General features: G+C 36.5%; 1 protein-coding gene across 1 annotated transcript; it reads right to left on the bottom strand.

Annotated features, from left to right (window-relative positions):
- Positions 1 to 287: 287 nt before the first annotated feature.
- On the bottom strand, positions 288 to 1,390 carry LOC149005443 (uncharacterized). The gene is made up of 2 exons (XM_089135901.1): positions 1,306 to 1,390; positions 288 to 1,210 (listed from the first exon to the last, which is right to left on the bottom strand). The coding sequence occupies exons 1-2, from the start codon at positions 1,388 to 1,390 to the stop codon at positions 288 to 290; spliced, it is 1,008 nt and encodes a 335-aa protein (XP_088992027.1).
- Positions 1,391 to 21,270: the final 19,880 nt, after the last annotated feature.

Raw genomic sequence — 21,270 nt, 5'->3', positions numbered from 1 at the left:
CCAGGAATATTGCTAGAGCCTAGAACTCCTAGCTCTGATCTCAAAACCATTGCTTCCCAACTGAGTTGGTTCATTCTAGTCTTGGATCACCATCTTCTCAGGTTTCTCTGGTAGAATTACAATGATCCTTTTTTCTTCTCTTCTCTTAATAATCAAAGTAATAGTATTCCCAAACTGCAAAACTATTACTCTTCAAGGGCCTTGACAGATCAAACAATCAAATCTGAAAACTAGGCACATTGGAGATAATCTGTCTGAAAACTATATATGATCTGCAGCTTCAATTGCTAGGCAAGAACTGAAGGATTTTCAGCATTAATTTCGGCTATCAGTTTAACACATTCCAATCTCTTCTGGCTGAAATTTTCTTTGGAGATCTTCATCTCAAAACATTGAAACATATGTTCCAATGCCGCTAACTCCTCTTCTATCTCAACAGGTTCTTCCTTTTCCTGCTCACTGATTCGCTGTTTAAATTCATGTATCTTCTTAATACATGCTCTAAAATCTAGAGCCATTTCAGCCATCTTCTTATGAATTGATAGATTCTCCTCTTTTACTTCCTTTAACTTTCTCTTCAGTGATCTATACCCATCAAGGGACTTGAGAAGCTCTTCCGAAAGCATCTTGTTTCGTTGTTCTAGAGCTGCATTGCCTTGGCCTTCTCTTTCTTCACTACCTCTCTCCCTATGCTGAACACCACAATATTGCTTCACCTTCCTTAGCAACTTCTCATTCTGTGCTCTAAGATCACTAACGTGTTCCTCATTATCATTCAATTCTTGAACCTTTCTTGCTAGTTCCGTGGCAATTATATCCTTCTCCTTCCCCAAGCTTGAGAACATCATTTCAAGGGTCCGTCGAGCTACCAAGCTCGCACTTAGCTCCTTTCGTAGCCTTTGTTCTTCCCTGGTTATTGGTTCCGGTGGTGGTGGCCTCTTGTCCTTTGGTATATGACTAGACTTGTGCTCATTATTATCAGTGGTGGTGGTGGTGGTGGTGGTGGTCCGGCGAAGATCCGTGTTGCAACGCCGCAATTCAGCCTCCCTTTTCTTACCAAAAGACTCTGATTTCTGGATCCGATGTTTGATATCATCAGTAACGGAAAGCAACCCTTTAACTCTTTGCATTCTCCGGCCATCATCTCTATTATCCACCTCAATGTGGTCTTGGAATAATTTCAGTAACAGCTTTATTTCTGTTGCAACACCTAAGAAGCACAATATATTCCAGAAAAATAAGCAAGAACACACAAGGATAAAAAAAAAAAAAAGAACTCAAACGTAGAGAATGAAGATAAATTACCTTCTAGATTGTTTTCTTCATTGGGAACCAAACAAGCCGTTGGAGGGATTAATTCAGGAGATGAGTTTCTACGGATTCTATTCATAATAGTAGTGAAAACGGATACAGAAGAGATCATAAATAAATTAACGTAAAAGAAAAACAATGTTCTCACTAAGGAGAGGATAATCAATTCTTGAATATTCTTTTTCTTTTGCAGAGAGAGACGAACAAGAAAGAGAGGAAAGCGTTCCTCTCCTTCTCTAGGGTTTGAAATTTGTATCGACCTTCCACTCTCTCTTATCTATGTATTGCTATTCTTCCTATTGTTTTATTTTCAGTCTTACCCGTTTGGATAGTGGATTGATTTAGGGTTGTTAAGGTTTCCCTAAAACTGCGGGGTGATGAATTGACCCTTTCATTGGCAGTTGGATCTCCTTCATCTTCACCTTGACCTTCGAAGTTTGAACACAACTAGATGGCCTCACGTCTACATAGGGATCAGTTTTGACCACTCGCTGAAGGGTGCATCAAAATGGAAATTCATATCTATGGCTAGATATAAAAGTTAACTTTCTTCTTCTTCTTCTTCTTTTTTCCACGTGGACCTCATTGGTAGAGTCCTTTTCTTTAATGGAACTCTGGTTAGTTCGGACAGTTTATGTGTACTTTAGCTACAACCTAAGAGGTAGCTTTATAACTATTTAAAATACACTGTAAGAGTAAGACTCCATCCCTAGCCCCAAAGAGATTTGAACTCTTAACCTTATACTATGAAGCATTGGTAGGTAGAGTTTAATTCTAGTTTGTTTTATAAAGTCAAATCCCTGTAATGTGATCATATGCAAACTCAAAGACGGGTAATAAGTTCTTTATATTTGATGGCATATACAAACAGATTTAAAAAATAAAAACTTGAAGAAGCGTTTTGTTGAGTACTGCCAATACACTAGACTCTACCTACCAATAACGACCCCCGCACACTCATCAAGTACCACTTTTGTAATGATACAAAATATTATAACACCCCCCCCCCAAATAATGATTTGTAATAGTAAAGAAAATAAAGCCTTTGTGATGCATATGGGGTGGCACAGGGGGTAACTCAGGGTCCTGGACTTCAAATGGGATGAAATTCATCATGTTGATCCGAAACAAGCTTGGGAGAAGGACACGGCTTTGCAATGATGGCAATCATTTTTTCAGGTTTCAAGATCGTTTTTAGGGTGTTTTGAGCATTTTACTATTTTCAATGGCATTTTATAATTTTATGTTTTTTCATTTTAGGGTTTCTTGGCATGATAAGATCATGTTTTGTGCATCTTTTTGAAAGGCAGTTGAATATTGTTATTTCTAAATAAATGCTTAAGAGACAGAGTTATCCATTATAAATCCATCCTTTTGTTTGGCCTTGATCCTTTGTCATTTCAGCATCACTTTTACTTTCATCAGCGTTTTAATCATGTCTTTTTAAAATAGTCACAATGCTCTTCCCTAATCAAGAAATTTTCCAAATATTTAGTTTCTTTTGTGATAGACAAGCATTGGCACCCAAATATGGGCACAACCAATCATATGACTGCAAATTTCTTTGGGGTCAGTCTTGTTAGTGGGTACTACACAATGTAACAACTAATTGATCTTTAGAAGTAGGTGCTCTTGCCTGTGTGGGTGTAATTGAAGTGCTTTGTCCTCACTACAAGAAAATAGGGTTTTAGAGGCATTTATAAAATATTTTTAGAGACATTAATAAAATATTGTATCTAATGCTTTATATTAGAGACAATATTAATAAATGTCGTTATTTAAAGATATTTAGAGGCATTAATTATAAAAATGTCTCTAATAGTTAAGTTTTAGAGTCATACTTTTCAAAATGCCCCTAATAATACTTTCCTAATGTCTCTATTGAATCTCACGTCTCAATATCACATTTCTATTTAATAAAATATTTTACTAAAAAATATCTAACAAAGAAGGAAAAACTTAAAAATCCCTAATTCCCTCGTAATAATATTGTTTCTTAAAATAAAACGAAAAAAAAAAAAAAAAAAAACCTAATTGTTATAAAATAAAGAGAAAATATATTAGATACAAAGAAGAAAGACAAGATGAGTTCAATCAGAACTAATTCATTCAGTTGAGTGCATTACATATTTATAGTAGAAGGAGCATCTACTCTGATATGGAAATACAATATATGATTCTTGCACACAATAAAGATATTCTTGATATGGAAAGATAGATTGCCGCCCAAGATAGAAGGTGCATAGAATGGAAATATTGACTGCCAATATTGTGTAATGAGATGGTTGTGATCTTCACCAATATTGCATCCTGAGGTAATTGAGATCTTCAATTGGAAGTACAATCTCTTTGGGGTAATAGACATCCATAATAAATATTATTTATAACACTCCCCCTTGGATGTCCATCATTAGATAATGTACCTCGTTAAAACCTTACTAAGAAAAACCCTATGGGAAAAAAATCTTAGTGAAGGAAAAAGAGTATACATATCTAAATAATACGTATTGGTAGCTGCCTCATTAAAAACCTTACCGGGGAAAACCCGGTGGGACAAAACCTTGGTTAAGGGAAAAAGAGTACAGCACGTATTTTACTCCCCCTGATGATAACATCATTGAGTATCTTTGAATACGTACATTCCATTATCATATACCAATTTCTCAACATTTGAAGTAGGCAACGCCTCAATAAATAAACCTGTCAAGTTATCACTTGAACGAATTCAATGAATATATATTTCACCATTTCATTGAAGATCAAGAGTGAAGAAGAATTTCGGTGAAATATGCTTCGTTCTATCTTCTTTGATGTATCATCCCTTCAATTGAGCTTTGCATGCATCATAATCTTCATATAATATTGTTGAAATTCCTTCTTCTAGTAGAAGACTGCATGCTTCATGAATGTGTTGTAGCATTGATCTTAACCAAATATAAAATAGCTAACATTCACTTGAAAATAAATAGCATGTTTGAGATCTAGTTTTATGTAGATCAGATAAATATCCTACATCTGCAAAACTAGTAAGTTGATATCCACATTCATAAAATAATATCATGTCAATAATTTCTCAAATATACTGAAATATATGTTTTATAACATTTCAGTGTCTTCGTATTGGAGAATAAATAAATCTTGTTAATACCCTTATAGAAAATGCTACATCCGATTGTGTATTATCAGCAAGATACATTAATGCCCCAATTGCACTAAGATATGGTACTTCAGGACCAAGAAATTCTCCACTGTTTTCTTGGGGTCGAAATGAATCTTTCTTTATATTGAACAATCTCACAACCATTGGGGTACTCAATGGATGTATTTTATCTAGATAAAATCTCTTCAAAATATTCTCTATATAAGTTGATTGATGAACAAATATTTCATTCGTCAAATGCTCAATTTACAAATCAAGACAAATCATTGTCTTTCCAAGATTTTCATTTCAACTTTCTTAAAATAATCTACTGCTTTTGGAAACTCTTCAGGAGTTTCGATGATATTTAAATCATCATCATATATACTTACTAAAATTAGATCCATATCCTTTAATAAAGGCACAATAATAAATTGGATCATTTTTATGCTTTTCATTTAGTAAATATCCACTAAGGAGATTACCATATATGCCTTGATAATCTTTGAAGCCTTATTGAGCAAACTTCCTAGGAATTTTTATATGCTTCAGTCATTTTGAATCCTTCAAGGATTTTCATATATATATTTTACACTCGAGTGAGCCATATAAATAGGCTTTAATAATATCCATTAGACGCATGTCAAAATTTTCATATACTGCCAGATTAATAAGATATCTGAAGGTGATTGCATCCACCACAAGAGAACATGTTTCCATGTAATCTATGCCAGGCATCTGCGAAAATTCTTGTGCCATAATTCATGATTTATATATCACGATTTCATTCTTTTTCTCATTTCATTTTTTCGCAGAAAACTCAATTGTACCCCACTGGCTTTATACCTTCAGATGTTGGACTACATGTCCAAAAACTTTATTTTGCAAGCAAATTCAATTCTGCTTGAATTGCGTCTTTACATTTTGGCCAATCATTTCTTGATTTATATTTATCAACAAATTTATATTCAAGATCCTCGTCTTGATGTATTATTTCAACAATAACATAATATACAAAAATGTTGTCGACAACTTTATCTTTTCGGTTCCATCTTTTTCCTGCAATGACATAACTAATCGAGATCTCTTCATTATTTTCAGGTACCTGAACCTCTTCTGGGTTTTTATAGAAAGTTATGTCTTCAGGATCTTCATAATCAATTGTCTCCATATTATGACCATCTTGATCATTTGCTCATTTTCTTTTCTAGGATTTTATCCTTGGAACCGATTGATCTTCCACGTTTTAAACGTGGTTTAATTTCATTTGCACTGATAGATTGTCCTGCTGGGACATCAATTCTAATTGGAGCATTTACAATTTGGAATATGAGATTTAGTAACTCTTAGCGAGTCAACAAATCGGCAGTTGATTTATAATATTTATTGCATTATCCTTTGAACTTCAAGTTCACAGTGCTCAGCGAGGATCTAATGAGATAATGATAATGCATACAATCAATCTCTTTTTCCAACTGTTTATTCTCTCCCCCTCATGTTGGAAAAACTAATTCATCAAAATAATACTCAGCAAGTATTGCATTAAATAAATCTCCTATCCTTAGCAATATATTGAATTATATAAGGAGATTTATATCCAACATATATTCCCAACTTTATTTTGGGACTCATCTTTGTTCGCTGTGGTGGAGCAATTGGAACGTAAGCCATACATCCAAAAATTTTAAGATGAGAAATATTTGGCTTCTGACCATAAGCCAATTGTAATAGGGAGAATTTATGACAACATTTTGGCCTGATGCGTACAAATGATGCTTTGTTCTCATAAACAATGGTTTAGCAATTAATTGGAGACAATTAATAAATAATTTTACCAAACCATTTTGGATATAAACATGAGTAACAGGCTATTCAACTGTGATCTCAGTTGTTATACAATAATCATAAAGCCTGAGATGTAAATTCACCAACATTATCAAGATAAACTGTCTTTATCTTATAATTCATAAATTATGCTCTTAATCTCATTATTTGAGCAAACAATCTCGCAAACATCAAATTGCGAGTTCATAATGAACATACATGTGACCACTTTATAGATGCATCTATTAAAATCATATATTATCTGAATGGTCCACATGATAGGTGAATGGGCCCATATATTTCACCCTCTATACGTTTAAAAAACGTAGAATGTTCAATCTCAACTTTAGCTGGTGAATATTTAATAATAATTTTTTCTTGAGAACAAGCAATACAAGAAAATTCACTTAATTGAAGAATCTTCTGGTTCTTCAATGGATGACAATTGAATTTTCAATAATTTTTCGCATCATACTTGATCCGGTATGGTCCAACCGGTCATGCCAAATAATAAAATTATTGGAATCAATGTTCATTTGATTTACCCAAGCATGTGTTTCAACCATGCGATATTCGTGTAGTACAAATTGGGAGAAATATCTAATAACTTTGTATAGATATTAACTTATACCATTATTTGTAGTCTCAACCTGATAATAATTTTAGCAAATAGCTTTGAAACTTAATAAGTTTCTTTGAGACTTACTACAAAATAATGAATTATTTATAACCAATTTTATCTCCCAGATAATAATAGATTAGCTCTTCCGGAGCTTCCAATCAATGTTGTACTACCGATTTTATATGAACATTGGCTTCCGCATCATCAAATAAGAGAAATATGTATATTTTTCTCTCAGTATAATATGCGTCACAGCATATAAGAGAATATCCACATTCTTCATCAAAATGAAACAAAATATATTAAAAGATATATAGAAAGTCAATAAAAAAAATTATAAAAGAAAAATATTAAATTTAAGATAAACTAACATATGAGATGAGATTTGAAGAGAAAATAATTACATAATCAAATCTTCAACTATTATCTTCAAAGAAGTTTGCAGCATCTAGATATGTAGTATCTGTGAGGCCATCAAAATCATTCATTTTATAGGCAAAAATTGCTCAAGTATCATGATTTTGGAAAATCTAATTTATCTCCACATTATTTTTATTTCTTTAATTAAGGCTTGACAAAGCTTAATTAAATATTGTGGAGTATGACAGATACATGTCTAATGGCTTTCATACCACATTGGTAACAAATATTATCTTTACTCATTGAATTGTTATATTGAGAATCCTTATTATTCTCTTATTTATTTCCATAATAATGACGGTAATTATTTCATCTTTTATCTCATCCTCTTCTACAGTCATGACCATAATTTAATTTTGCCTTCTTTCAGGCATATCATGAATTGTTGCATTCACTTCAGGGAATGGAACAGAACCAATAAGACGAGCTTCATGACTTTTCATTAATAGTCCATTATTTTACTCAGCCACAAATAGGCATGATATCATTCAGAGTATTTCTTAAAACTCCTTTTACAATATTACTATTGTAACAACAAATCTGAAACTTGAAAATTTGCTGGGATATTTTCATGAATAATATTTTCTCCTTATAATTTCAAAAGAGAATTAATTTCAAATACTACAGAACTGTATTTATTTACAGTTTCAAATCTTGCAACTTCATGTGCATCTGCAGAACTGTATTTATTTATAGTTTCAAATCTTGCAACTTCATGTGCATCTGTGAAACTGTATTCATTTACAGTTTCAAATCTTGCAACTTCATGTGCATTTAACAATATTTGTGGTGCAAAGCTAGCAGCCATTATATACAATAAATAAAACCACAATCATTAAAGCAACATAATATCTTATTATTTGATTGATTTTTATATTCAATAAAACACATACCTTTTTATCATGATGCACTTACATTTCAAGATGGACAAGGTAAACTCCATTGTTTACAAAAACGTGCGAGGAGGTCGATCATTCTTTTCACTTTGGAATAGAAAACATAATGATACATAGTCTGCTGTCTTTCTTCTCAAAACGCTAATACGTTCGTCTTGAGCGGAATCGTGCTTGATAACGTGTTATAAAATAAAGAGAAAATATATTAGATACAAAGAAGAAAGACAAGATGAGTTCAATCAGAACTAATTCATTCAGTTGAGTGCATTACATATTTATAGTAGAAGGAGCATCTACTCTGATATGGAAATACAATATATGATTCTTGCACACAATAAAGATATTCTTGATATGGAAAGATAGATTGCCGCCCAAGATAGAAGGTGCATAGAATGGAAATATTGACTGCCAATATTGTGTAATGAGATGGTTGTGATCTTCACCAATATTGCATCCTGAGGTAATTGAGATCTTCAATTGGAAGTACAATCTCTTTGGGGTAATAGACATCCATAATAAATATTATTTATAAAAAAAATAAAAATTTTTTTTCCTCCCCCACCCCTTTCATATTCCCGTGAGAAATCGGTTTCTAAATAAAAGGAAGCATTCATTATCTTCACGATCTCACATTCAACCGAAACGAAGAAAAGCCCCAAACTTCCCTCCCTACAATTTTCTCCAATTCCCGAAATCAATTTCTAAATAAAAAAACCAATCGAACCTCTACCTCTTCACGATTTTTCATTCGGTTGGCATATCAAGCAAAGGTTCGATCGGTAAGAGTTGCTGCTAATCAGTTATCTTTTTCCCATCTCTTTTCTTTTCTCTTCTCCATAGCATAATCATTCTGAAGTGCTTTCCATTTCAGACTCGTTTTAGACTCTTATTTGTTTGAGAGCTGCTCCACGCAAGTAAGTTTACTGAATCGTTTTTCATTCCCTTCTCTTTTCCTTTCGGTTCTCCTATTTTCAGTTTTTTTTTTTTTTTCTTATCTTTCTTTTTGGTTTTTCTCTTCTTCTTATATTTCTTCTTTTCAGTTACTTTTTTTGTTTTTCTTTCTTTTCTTTTCTTTTTCTCTGGAAGAATTGGCAATCTTTCACAACTGAATCCATGTAGGTGAACAAATAATGATTTGAAAAAATTAATTTCAGGTTCGGCGATCAGGAAGTGGAGCCAAAGCAAAGGAAGGAAAAAGAAAAATGTATGAAACAAGAAAAAAAAATTAGTATTTTTTAGTGGAATCATTCAATTGCCCACAAAAATAAAAATGGTCGCCAATGATGGGTTAGTAAAGCGGTTAAAGGCCCAACTTCCCTAGGGGAGGTCTTGGGTTTGAAACCATTCAGCGGCATTAATTATATATATAAAATCTCCCTTGAGGATGTAATCGTGGTGCACGTAAGCTGGCCTGGATGAACCTCATATCCAAAAAAAAAGTCTCTATTTATAATATAAATGCCTCAAGAACACTTTTTGTAGTTGAAATTAACAATAACATAAAATCTTTAGAGGCATTTTGCAAATGCAATAAAAGACTATTGGGAGCATTTTACAAATGCTACTAAAAAATGTCTCTAAAGCATGATAAATAGAGGCATTTGTTAAATTGCCTCTAAAAGGCTTGGTCTTTTGTGACACGACCTATAGAGGCATTTATGCAGCATTTATAAAAAAAATGCCTCTAAAAGTATTAGAGACATTTTTTTAAACTATAGAGGCATTTGTCAAAAGCTTCTAAAACCCTATTTTCTTGTAGTACCTGTATTAAACAATGATTAGTTTTAGGTTGTTTTCAAGTGACCAGTTGTTGTCTTGTATTAATAAATGATCAGTTTTAGGTTGTTTCAAGTGACCAGTTGCACCATGAATATAATTCATGTTAAACCAAATAAGTTTTGTCTTGTGTAGTCATGTAGTGAGTGTTGGAGTTGTACCCTCATGTGTTTATATGGAAATATCATGTAAGTGTTGTTGTGAATGGACTACCGTACGGAACAAGTAATGCAAATGAGTATCAGATGCACTCTCCCTAAATTTAAGTAATTTTGGTAAATTATATTTATCCTAACAAATCCATACTCAAATTTATTATCTCCTTCAACAACAAGGATATGCTTAGAGCAATTAGTGGAGTTTGAAGGTTGATTAAATAAGTAAAAAGTGGGAAAAGAATCTTATCCACAGACAAAAGAGGGGAAAATCCAGTTTTTGAATGTGCTCTGTCAAGGTTTGAAAAAGTCTTTCATCAATAGTCATCTGGCATCCAATCGAGCTGATTTTTTGACCAAAAGGGTATTAGGCATGAGGGAAGGTATCTGGACCACATGTAGTAAGTGACATTTATGACTTTATATTGTGCTAGGATATTCCTGGCACGTGCTAGATCTTATACCAATGGTTGTGATAAGAAAGCGTGGTCCTATAACCCATACCATGGTTGGATTGACTTTTATCCCTATATCTTGGTTGTGACACCCAAAAAATCATTTGAATGCCATAAGGAGTTTATGAGACTACCCAAAGGAGGGTGATGTTTGTCTTAATATGTGTCTACCTAGATAAAGACCAACATGGTTAGATTATTAGATGCATACCTAAGGCATCATTGCATTTTGTATCTCGTATCATCCTAGTATATGTGAATTGTTTACCCTATAGGGTTCTTTGGAATTCACCGTTGTGGATTTCTTTATTTTTCTTTAAATTGCTTCACAGGTTATGAGGGAACCCTTTTCCTAGAGAGTTCAACGCTTACAAAACAATAAGACAAACCCACAGGAGAGAACTCTGAGTCATGCGGAGCCTTGTGCCCATGTTTGGACTGCTCCTATGAAGTCTAGCCCTTCTGAACAACTAGAGGCTGTGTTTTGAGAGTGTGGTGGCTCTAATAATATTAAGGATATATCTGGAAAATCAACCAACATCCTAGCCGCCACATCATCTCAAGCATATGCGGCTAGGATTGCTTCCAAGAGTTTCACTGCTGTTAGAAGTTCCACAACTGATCAAACTTCCAAGAGTTTCACTGTTGTTAGAAGTTCTACAACTGATCAAACTTCCAAGAGTTCTACTGACGTTAGAAGTCCCACAGCTGATCAAACACCAGTTATTACATACAAAAAGAACTCTACAATTGGTACTTACAAAAACACTAGGCAACCCAAAGGAGATACTGATTGGTACAAACTCCTAATCAATATTTTATGTAATCTAAAACACTAGAGTCCTAGCACCACAGCCAAAAGACTCCTAGAACTATACAGAGAAGAACTCCAAGAACACTATGAAGAAGGACTCAATTTCTATATAAAGCCATGTACTAATTCATTGTAAGTCATTGTGATTATTATTTTTTGTGCTCTTTCATACGCACACTCAGACTGTCTCTCTCCTCAACATTTCTTTCTCTTCTTCTCAACGTCTCTCTCTCTCTCTCTCTCTCTCTCTCTCTCTCTTCTTCTCTTTTGCTTTCTCCAACTATTATTATCTTCAACATGGCATCAGAGCACCAGGTTTTTTCTTCCCCCCTACTTTGCTTCCCTCCCTCAACAGTCTCCTGACCATCAAGCTCATCGATAGCAATTACTTACTATGGAGGTCGCAACTTGTTCCTCTCTTGAAGACTTATGACTTATTTTCTCTTGTGGATGGCTCCTCCATCTGTCCTCCTACAGTCGTTGAAAAAGACTCCATTCCTGTTTGCACACCGAATCCTACCTACAATTCATAGATTCGTCAGGACCAACTTCTCATGTGTTGACTTATTGCTTCACTCACAGAATCAGTCCATGTTCAAATTGTTGGATGTACTACCGCCAGAGCAGTCTAGCTTCATCTTGAATCTACCTATGCTACACCTTCTACAGCAAAGATTATGCAACTTCGCCTTCATTTACAAAACATGAAACGCGGTAATAATACGATTAATAATTATGTTCTTCGTATTAAGCATACTACCAATCAACTTGCGGCTGCCAATAAGACTATTTCAGATGATGATATTTGTCTTCATGTTCTCAATGGATTGGGCCCTGATTATTCGGTCTTTGTTACTTCTATTGCAACTCGTGGTGTCCCTATCACTTTTGCTGAGTTATAAGGAATGTTACTCACTCAAGAAATTTTTCTTAAAGATGACTTAGCCTATGTCTCCTCTTTCCCTTTGGCTAATCTGCTCAACCTTGATACTACTCACAATTATTGTCCTCCATTTAGGGGTCGATCGCACAACAGAGGTTGAGTTTCTCATGGACGTTTCTCTAACTATCGCCCACCTCTTATTGCCACTCCACCCTCCACTGGTGGTTACAAACAACAGCAGTCCTCTCTCATTACTTGCCAAATTTTGATCGTCACGGCCATAAAGCTCATGATTGTTATCAACGCTACAATCATGCTACTCAAGGTACAACCAATTCTCCCCCCTCTGTGCATGTTTCTGAACTCTCTAGAGGCCCTTATACAAACAACACTTGGTATGTTGACTGTGGGGCTACACATCATATCACCAATGCCCTTGACAATCTTCAACTGGCTCACCCTTACACTGGTTCGGATCAGGTTCTGGTAGGTAACGGTACAGGCTTGCCAATCACTCAAACTAGTATTTTTTTCTCTCTCCCTACACAACTCTCTCCTATTTCTCTCAATAACATTCTTCATGTTCCCTCCATTCAAAATAACCTTTTATCAGTTTCCAAGTTTACTCATGACAATAATGCTATCTTTGAGTTACATCCTAACTTGTTCTATGTGAAAGATCGAGCAACATGGACTTGTCTTCTCCAGGGAACCATTAGGAATGGACTTTACTAGATGTCCTTAGGCAACTTCTCTCCCCAAGCTTTCATTGGTAAACGCACTTCTGTCTCCCAGTGGCACTCCAGGCTTGGCCCACCTGCCTTTAAATTAGTTCATCGTCTTGTTTCTCAATTTAGGTTACCTGTTGCTTCTGAGAAAAATCAGTTTTTGTGTGATGCTTGTCAAAAAGGAAAGAGTCATAAACTCCCCTTCTCCTCTTCTACTTCAATATTTAAAGCCCCTTTGGACTTGATTTATTCGGATGTATGGGGACCCTCTCCTATTGTTTCTATTGATGGTTTTCGGTACTATGTTATTTTTGTGGATGCCTTTAGTAAGTACTCTTGGTTGTATCCTATGCATTTGAAGTCTGAGGTTGTTAGGATTCTTCAACGATTTAAATTACTTGTTGAAATTTTATTCTCTAGACGGATTAAACGCTTTCAGAGTGATTGGGGTGGCAAATATAGTCCGGTGTCTACCTTTCTCATTTCTTATGGGATTGATCATCACCTCCCTTGTCCTCACACTCATGAGCAAAATGGGGTTGTCGAGCGCCGTCATCGCCATATTATTGAAATTGGCCTTACCTTGTTAGCTTATTCTTCTTGCCCTAGAAAATTTTGGAACTATGCCTTTGAAACTGTAGTATTTCTTATAAATATGACTCCTACCCCTGTTTTGGGCAATGTCTCACCCCACTACAAACTCTTCACAGTCCATCCAAACTCTACCTCCTTAAGAGTTTTTGGTTGTGAATGCTACCCTTATCTTCGTCCTTACAACAAACACAAGCTAGAGTTTCACTCTAGTATGCATGTTTTTCTTGGTTACAGTCATCGTCACTATGGGTATCGTTGCTTCAATCCTCAAACAAATAAACTCCTATTTTCCCGCCATGTTGTTTGTGATGAAAAACAATTTCCTTTTCACCATCCATGATTCACTGTGATTACCCATCACTCTCAACCACCTTTACCTTCTCTTCTTGGACCTCCTCCTATGTTTCCTTCTCCACCTCTGTCACATCCACCCAGCCGGTACCCTATCTGGAATACCCGAGTGTGTGATCCACAATCCCGAAGATCCAGTATTCAAGGAAATCATCCTCCCACATTCACAATAATAAAAGGGTAATTTTCATCTGGACCCCCTGAGGTTTGGTCTAGGTCACTTTTAGTCCAGTTTAAATTTCCTTTTGCAGATGGCTCCCCTGTAGTTTCAAAAAATGATTAAACAAGGACAAGTTAAACAAATTTTGTGACGAAAATACCCTTCAGTCTTTTGGATTTTTTTTATTATTTATTTTTAATATACTAAAATAGTTATTATAAAATAAATAAATAATAAATATTCACCGGATTCGTAATCCGATCGAAATAAGTTCGCCGTCGACGAGGTGGATTTGGAGATCGCCGTATCTATTGATATTTTTTCCGTCAAACTTCTTCTTTATCAGCACCACCGGTGCCTCCGCCACCTCCTTCCCACGGAGGCTTCTTTTTCAGGTTCACACTAATCCGACAGTGCTGATAGGAGCGTTGCAGGTAAAGCACGGCGACCGGATGTGAAACCCGTGCCTGATGCCCTTGTCATCAACATTGGCGACGTTCTCTAGGTTTGATTAAATCGGTTTCCTTGATCTTATAAAATAGATAACATTCTCCTTTGGCTTTCCATTCTTCTACATGTTTGGTACAGATGCCAGTCCTTGCAACAGCTTTTTTTTTTGTTACATTTGTTGTTTGGCGGTGCTCGGTGATGCGTTTCTCGTGTGGAACGACGTTAAGAATTTGACGATACGGTACGTTTAAATTATGTCTTCCTGTCACAGATGTTAGAAGAATTATGAAATTTCCGTGTGAAGGATGAATAACTTGTCTCAGAAGGTTTCAGTTTCTGGATCTGGAACCTTAGAAACAAAGGAAAGTAGTAGTTATAGGTTAATTTTTCGGCTAGATTGATACCGATTCCTCTTTATAAACAAGAACACCGTTCAATTCCTCATGTGTATAACAAATCAAACCAAAAACATCTGTATAAAATAAATAAATAATAAGGATTTGAACAATTATCAATCTGCGAAACACTGAGAAGAATGGAAAGCCAAAGGAGAATATTATCTATTTTATAAGATCAAGGAACCCCAGATTTAATCAAACCTGGAGAACGTCGCCAATGTTGATGACAAGGGCATCAAGCACGGGTTTCACATCCGATTACTGGTCGCCAGTGTGACCCTGAAGAAGAAGCTTTCGTGGGAAGAAGGGGGTGGAGGTGGCGTCGGCACCGGTGACTGTGCTGGAGGCAGTGGTGTTGATGAAGAAGAAGCTTGACGAAGGAAAAAAGTATCAACAGGTACGGCGACCTCCAAATCCACTTTGTCGACGGCGAACGATCGGATTACGCCGATGAATATTATTTATTTATTTATTTTATAATACCTATTTTAGTATATTAAAAATAAATAATAAAAAATCCAAAAGACTGAAGGGTATTTTCGTCACAAAATTTATTAATTTAACAAGTTTTGTTTAACTTGTCCTTGTTTAATCATTTTTTAAAACTATAGGGGAGTCATCTGCAAAAGGAAATTTAAACTAGACTAAAAGTGACCTAGACCAAACTTCAGGGGGTCCAGATGAAAATTACCCATAATAAAATCAAGAACAAGATTAAATCAAATGTTAACTTTATTGATCAAAAGATTAACATAAGGTTCAAGAATACAATTAGAGTGCGGAAAATGATACCATTAGAATAAATCAAAATGTATAATGAGGCGGAAACTCATCCTCAGTAGCAACAAAAAAGTAGATCAAAAAGGTAGATTACAACCGGTTCCTAAAATGAAAGGCGAACAAAGTTAAACTATGGTCTCAACAAATCTAATAAAAGTCAAAAAGAGGATGGAATGATATCCATCGCTGGCACACTAGTGCTAAAGCCAAACTACTCCTGATAAGTATTAGTCTCGTACTGATAGTCTTCACCAACATAGTCACTGTAACCAGTATTGTATGAGTCATCAACGTGGTCTTTATAGTACTGACCATCATAATCAACAGTAGTAGGATTACCTGCAGGAAAGTCTAACAAAAGATGTTGCAAAAAGGAGTGAGTTCAAAAGAACTCAGCAAAGCGGTTCAATCCATAATAACATAGTAACACATGGAAGCAAATCATACAGAATGCAAAATGATATGTATGCTGGTCTCTATTGGCAGACACGCATTAAGATAGAACACCATACTCCTCTAGGTAGGTCTCACTCACTCTTCCCTCACGGCTCTAATGCAAGTCTTTTGGGTTCTCCACGGTAATTGGGTTAAGGCATCCAACCCAGACATTCCATGGCTGGGGTTTAGGTCAACATTATCGCTCACCACCATTGGTATGAGTACTGGCACGTGTCAAGATTAAGTCTAGCCAAATGCAAGTCTTCTACTTAGTTATCTTAGATCCAGATACTTCCATTCCTCCCATCCTAGGATCCTTTCCGGTATCCTTCTCCCTAGAGTCAACGTATCTTTATGGAATCCACCAAGTCGGACTACGGACTCATCAACCCTATTGGTGAATTACGTCAAGCTAACAGGTAGTTCCTATTTCCTCTCACGGATCATTCCACTGGTCTTGATTTCAAGGGCCCATGTTTCACTTCTGCAACCGTACCAATGAATGGCCTCTCACGAGTATCCATAGTGTGATCCATGTCCTCTCACCGATGTAACTAACCGGTATCCAGAGGGCCCACAAATCTCCATTACTACCACGGGTTTCTCGGTCTCAATTCCCTTTCGATCGGGTATGATATAACAGGGACATCCTAGCCAAACACTTCTAGACATGCCCTAGGTATGTCAACCAGTAATCAGGGAGAGCGCCAAGGGGCACCATAGGAAAATGTCCCATACCACCTCCACTGGTGTCCAAAGGCAGAAATGCAAAAGGGCATTCCCCAATCCCAAATCACAACTTAGGCAATCACATTCCCAATTAGTCATTCACAATCACAACTGATAATATAAAACATAAGTAAATGATCATTCATAATTGAAATAACAATTGTATTATAAGAACAAGTACTACTATAGTTGAAAAACTACAACAGCAGTATAATCATAAGAAACTAAGTATAGCAGTAGTAATGATCATGTAATCAAATCTAAAGACATGCATATTAGGTTATTAGGGATCAACCATCCTTACCTTAAGTAATCTTTAAAGGATTCTGTAGAATAATGAGGAAGAGCTCCAAGACTAGCAATTAAAACCTAAACAAGCATATAATAATGATTAGGAATAAAACCTAGAAGATTAGAAGTCAAACGGAAGCAGATAGAGTAGATTTGAAGCCACTATCTGTGTTGGTCGATTGGCTGGTCGACTGGCCCATTCGACCAATGGGACAGTACGGAGCTACAAACCCTAATTTGATCATAACTTCTTCGTTTGAAGTCCGATTGGTCCGAAATTCGAAGGGGAGCTTCCTAGAACATATTAAGACTATACAAGAAGGTCTAAGCATCAAGTCATGGTCAAAAGATAGGTTCTTGATTGAGCCTTAAAGATTTAGGGTCTTAACATATACTAACCATGGCTCTCATGGAAAGGCTAGGGAGAATAAAGATTCACCCTAGGGAAAAATAAAGAATACGAAATCACATCAAGGAAAACTTTGGGGATGATCCAATAATTAATAAAGGATTAGGGTTTTTAAATTGAATATCATCTCATGAAGGTTCCCCTAGATTGGTTCTCAAAATAACCCAAGGTAGGTTCATAGAGGGTAAGGGAAACATATGCTTAGTAATTCAAAATCAAGAATGGAATTGGGGAGGATAAAAAATAATAGGGTTCCCAATTTGGATACTCTCTCATGAGGGTTACCCAATTTGGATAATCTCTCATGAGGGTTACCCAAGGGTTTCCTCCCAAATTCAACTATTAAGGTTTCTCATTTAGGAAAGAAAAGGGATTCACCCAAGAATCATGGGGACACAAGGGAAGGTCATGGTAATGGTATGAGACCTTCCCCCACAATCATAAACTTTGTAGGAAAAACAATACAAGGGAGTAATCAAGAATTCAAGTAAGATCAAAGAAAGAAGAATATCACCATATGGTTCAAGAATATATAGTGAATGGGGGATTCACTCTATGGCTAGGAGAAACAAAGAAGAGGCCATTACAGTAGTGTAATTCCCTTCTCATAATCAGAAGATCAGAAGTATAGAAGAAGAACAAATCAAAGAAGAAATGGATTGGTTACTAACCTTTTTGAAGAATAATCGACGAAGGAACTCGAACGGATGCTTGAGGATCTTCCTTGGCTTTGGATGAGAGGTTCTAGGGTTCTTCCCACGTTCTCCAGGGGCTTAGAACTGATTGTGAGTGAAAAACACAAAGTTCCCCCTTTAAATAGCATAAAAAGTCCAAAAATTACTAGGATTTCAATTATTGACCAAAATAACCCTGTTGGTCGATTGGTTGGTCGACTGGCCAGTTGACCAATCAATCAACCAACCAAGACAGCAACTCCATTTTAGGGAATTGATGGTCCAGACTTCATTATTCTTGCATGGGCTTCATACAACACCTCAAATAACATACCTAGCTTTGAGGGATGTCTTCAAACCATGTCCAGATAGGCTTTAGGTCCAACAACCAGTCTCTTCTTCATCAACGTGCAGCTTCTTCTCCAACTCAAACAGAGTTTCTAAGTATACAACAATATCACCAATATCCATGGGTTCTGAATCAAACACCATGTCTTATACTGAGATGGCCTATAGTTGTCTTCTACTTTCACTTTGGGTCTTAGGTCCTACAAATAACAGGGTTTCCGGGTTAGGGTTAGGGCTGGATTTCACATCCTCCATCTCCTCCTCCTCCGTCCCCCCAACCCCACCCACACCCTTGGCCGAATCAACTCTCCTAGAAGACCACGACTCCCCTCCCCACCTAACCCCTGTTTCTTCCCCTAGCCTAATCCCCTCCCCTATGGACTCACACCCCCATCCCCACCCCTAGCCTAATCACCTCCCCTTGGGCCCCACCCCTCCACCTCATTCTTATCCTCTTCTCCTTCTTTGGATCATGTTATTGATCTCCCTTATGATCCTCACCACCCATCTACTTCCCCAACTCCTCCAACCACTTCTCTTAACACTCATCCCATGGTAACTCGCTCCAAAGCCCACCATCCACCAAAAGCCCTACTTACATCCATCTCTGATGATACCCAACTTGAACCTATCTCTTTCACTACTGCCAACAAATACCCTCACTAGCGAACGGCTATGGATGATGAATTTAATGCCCTAATAAAGAATGGCACTTGGTCTATTGTCCCTCCTCCTCAGACAAATGTTATAGGTTGCAAGTGGGTGTTTCAAATTAGAAGGCAAGTTGATGGTTCTATTGAAAGATACAAAGCCCGCTTAGTGGTAAAAGGGTTCAATCAACAAGAGGGTCTTGACTACAATGAAATGTTTAGCCCTCTTGTCAAACCCACTACTATCTGCCTGGTTCTATCTCTAGTTGTTTCTCACTCTTGGCCTATTCGCCAACTTGACATCCAAAATGCCTTTCTCCATGGCTTTCTAAATGAAATAGTCTATATGAAACAGCCACCAGGGTTTGCTGACCCTCTTCGTCCTGATTATGTTTTCGACTTCACAGATCTCTCTATGGTCTCAAACAGACCCTTCATTCTTAGTTTAATCGTCTTAGTTCCTTCCTACTGGAATTTGGCTTTGTTGGTTCTAAAACTGACATTTCTCTTTTCATTTATCAATGGTATCTCTAGAACACTTCTTATCTTAATTTATGTAGATGACATCATTGTTACTGGTAGTTCTGAAATGTTTTTATCAAAATTTATGACTACTATTGCCTTTGTCTTTGCTGTCAAAGATCTTGGTCCCCTCCATTACTTTCTTGGAATGTCTGTTTCTTTATTCCCAGATGGTTTTCACCTTTGTCAACAGCAATATATTACTGACCTTCTTCGTAGGGCTAACATAAGTGATTGCAAGCCTGTTACCAATCCTTTTTCTCCCTCTACCCAGTTGAGCAAATTTTCGGGGGAGCTAATGGATGATCCTACATTATACATAAGTATTGTGGGGGCCCTACAGTATGCTACTATGACTCGTCCTGACATACAGTTTGCAGTCAACAAGGTCTGTCAGTTTATGCAAAGTCCAACTCTTGATCATTGGTCTGCTGTCAAAAGGATTATGCGGTACTTAAAGGGTACATTCTCTCATGGAATAGTCATCAACAAATTCTCTAATATGACTTTAACCACCTTTTCCGATGCTAATTGGGCTGGATGCCCTGATGATCGTAAGTCTAACAGTGGTTATGCTGTCTTCCTGGGGCCAAACATCATCTCTTGGAGTTCTCAAAAACAATCAATTGTTGCTCGCTCCAATATAGAATCTGAATAATGAGCTCTTGCTAATGCCATGGCTGATCTCACTTGGCTACAATCTCTACTTCACGAGCTTCATATATTTCTAAGTATTGCTCCTGTACTCTGGTGTGATAATATTGGTGCCACCTATCTCACTGAAAATCATGTCTTTCATGCTCGTACCAAACATGTCGAGATTGACTTCCACTTTGTTTGTGATAAGGTTGCCAAAGGAGATATTCATGTTCATTTCCTATCTACTAAAGATCAACTAGCTGATATCTTCACCAAGCAGCTACTACTCTACGTTTCAACCAAGGAACTTAATTTCGCTGAATTTCGGCGAAATATCGCCGAATTTCAGCGAAATATCACCGAAATTCGATGATTTCGCCCCCTGGCAAACCAAAACCAAGGGGCGAAACGAACTTTCCCACCAGTCATCGGAACTTGCTGGAAAGTCGCCGATTTTCCGGCCAACTAGCGAAAATCAGCCAAAATTTCCTCAAATCTGACTTGTCATCGTCACCCCTTGCTGAAATCGAACCCTATTTTCTCCTCTTCTTCTTGAGTGGAGCTTCAACCCAGATCCCATTCTTTGTCATCTCCATCTCTGGTAACTGGCTTATTCAAATCAGTTCGCTACACTAGTTGATCTCGTCTCCATCTTTTTCGTCTCGGATTGCTGTTGAGGTGAGTGAAGTAAATCGTTTTTTCTACTTAAAATTCTTCATTTTAAAGGAAAAAGAAATGCATTTTCTCCCCTCTTCATGTGAAAAAAAAGAAGAAAAAGGAAACAAAGATGTCATCTTCAACCTCTGATCTTCTT

Source organism: Hakea prostrata, chromosome 9 (assembly GCF_041222555.1).
Source record: "Hakea prostrata isolate BN-2017 chromosome 9, UWA_Hpros_2, whole genome shotgun sequence".
Lineage (NCBI taxonomy): Eukaryota > Viridiplantae > Streptophyta > Magnoliopsida > Proteales > Proteaceae > Hakea > Hakea prostrata.
This window is presented reverse-complemented; position numbering and strand designations above follow the sequence as displayed.

Coding starts and splice junctions, on each gene's coding strand:
- LOC149005443 (XM_089135901.1), bottom strand. CDS start 1,390: ATGAATAGAATCCGTAGAAACTCATCTCCTGAATTAATCCCTCCAACG. Junction 1,211..1,305: donor TGAAGAAAACAATCTAGAAG/GTAATTTATCTT, acceptor TGTGCTTCTTAG/GTGTTGCAACAGAAATAAAG.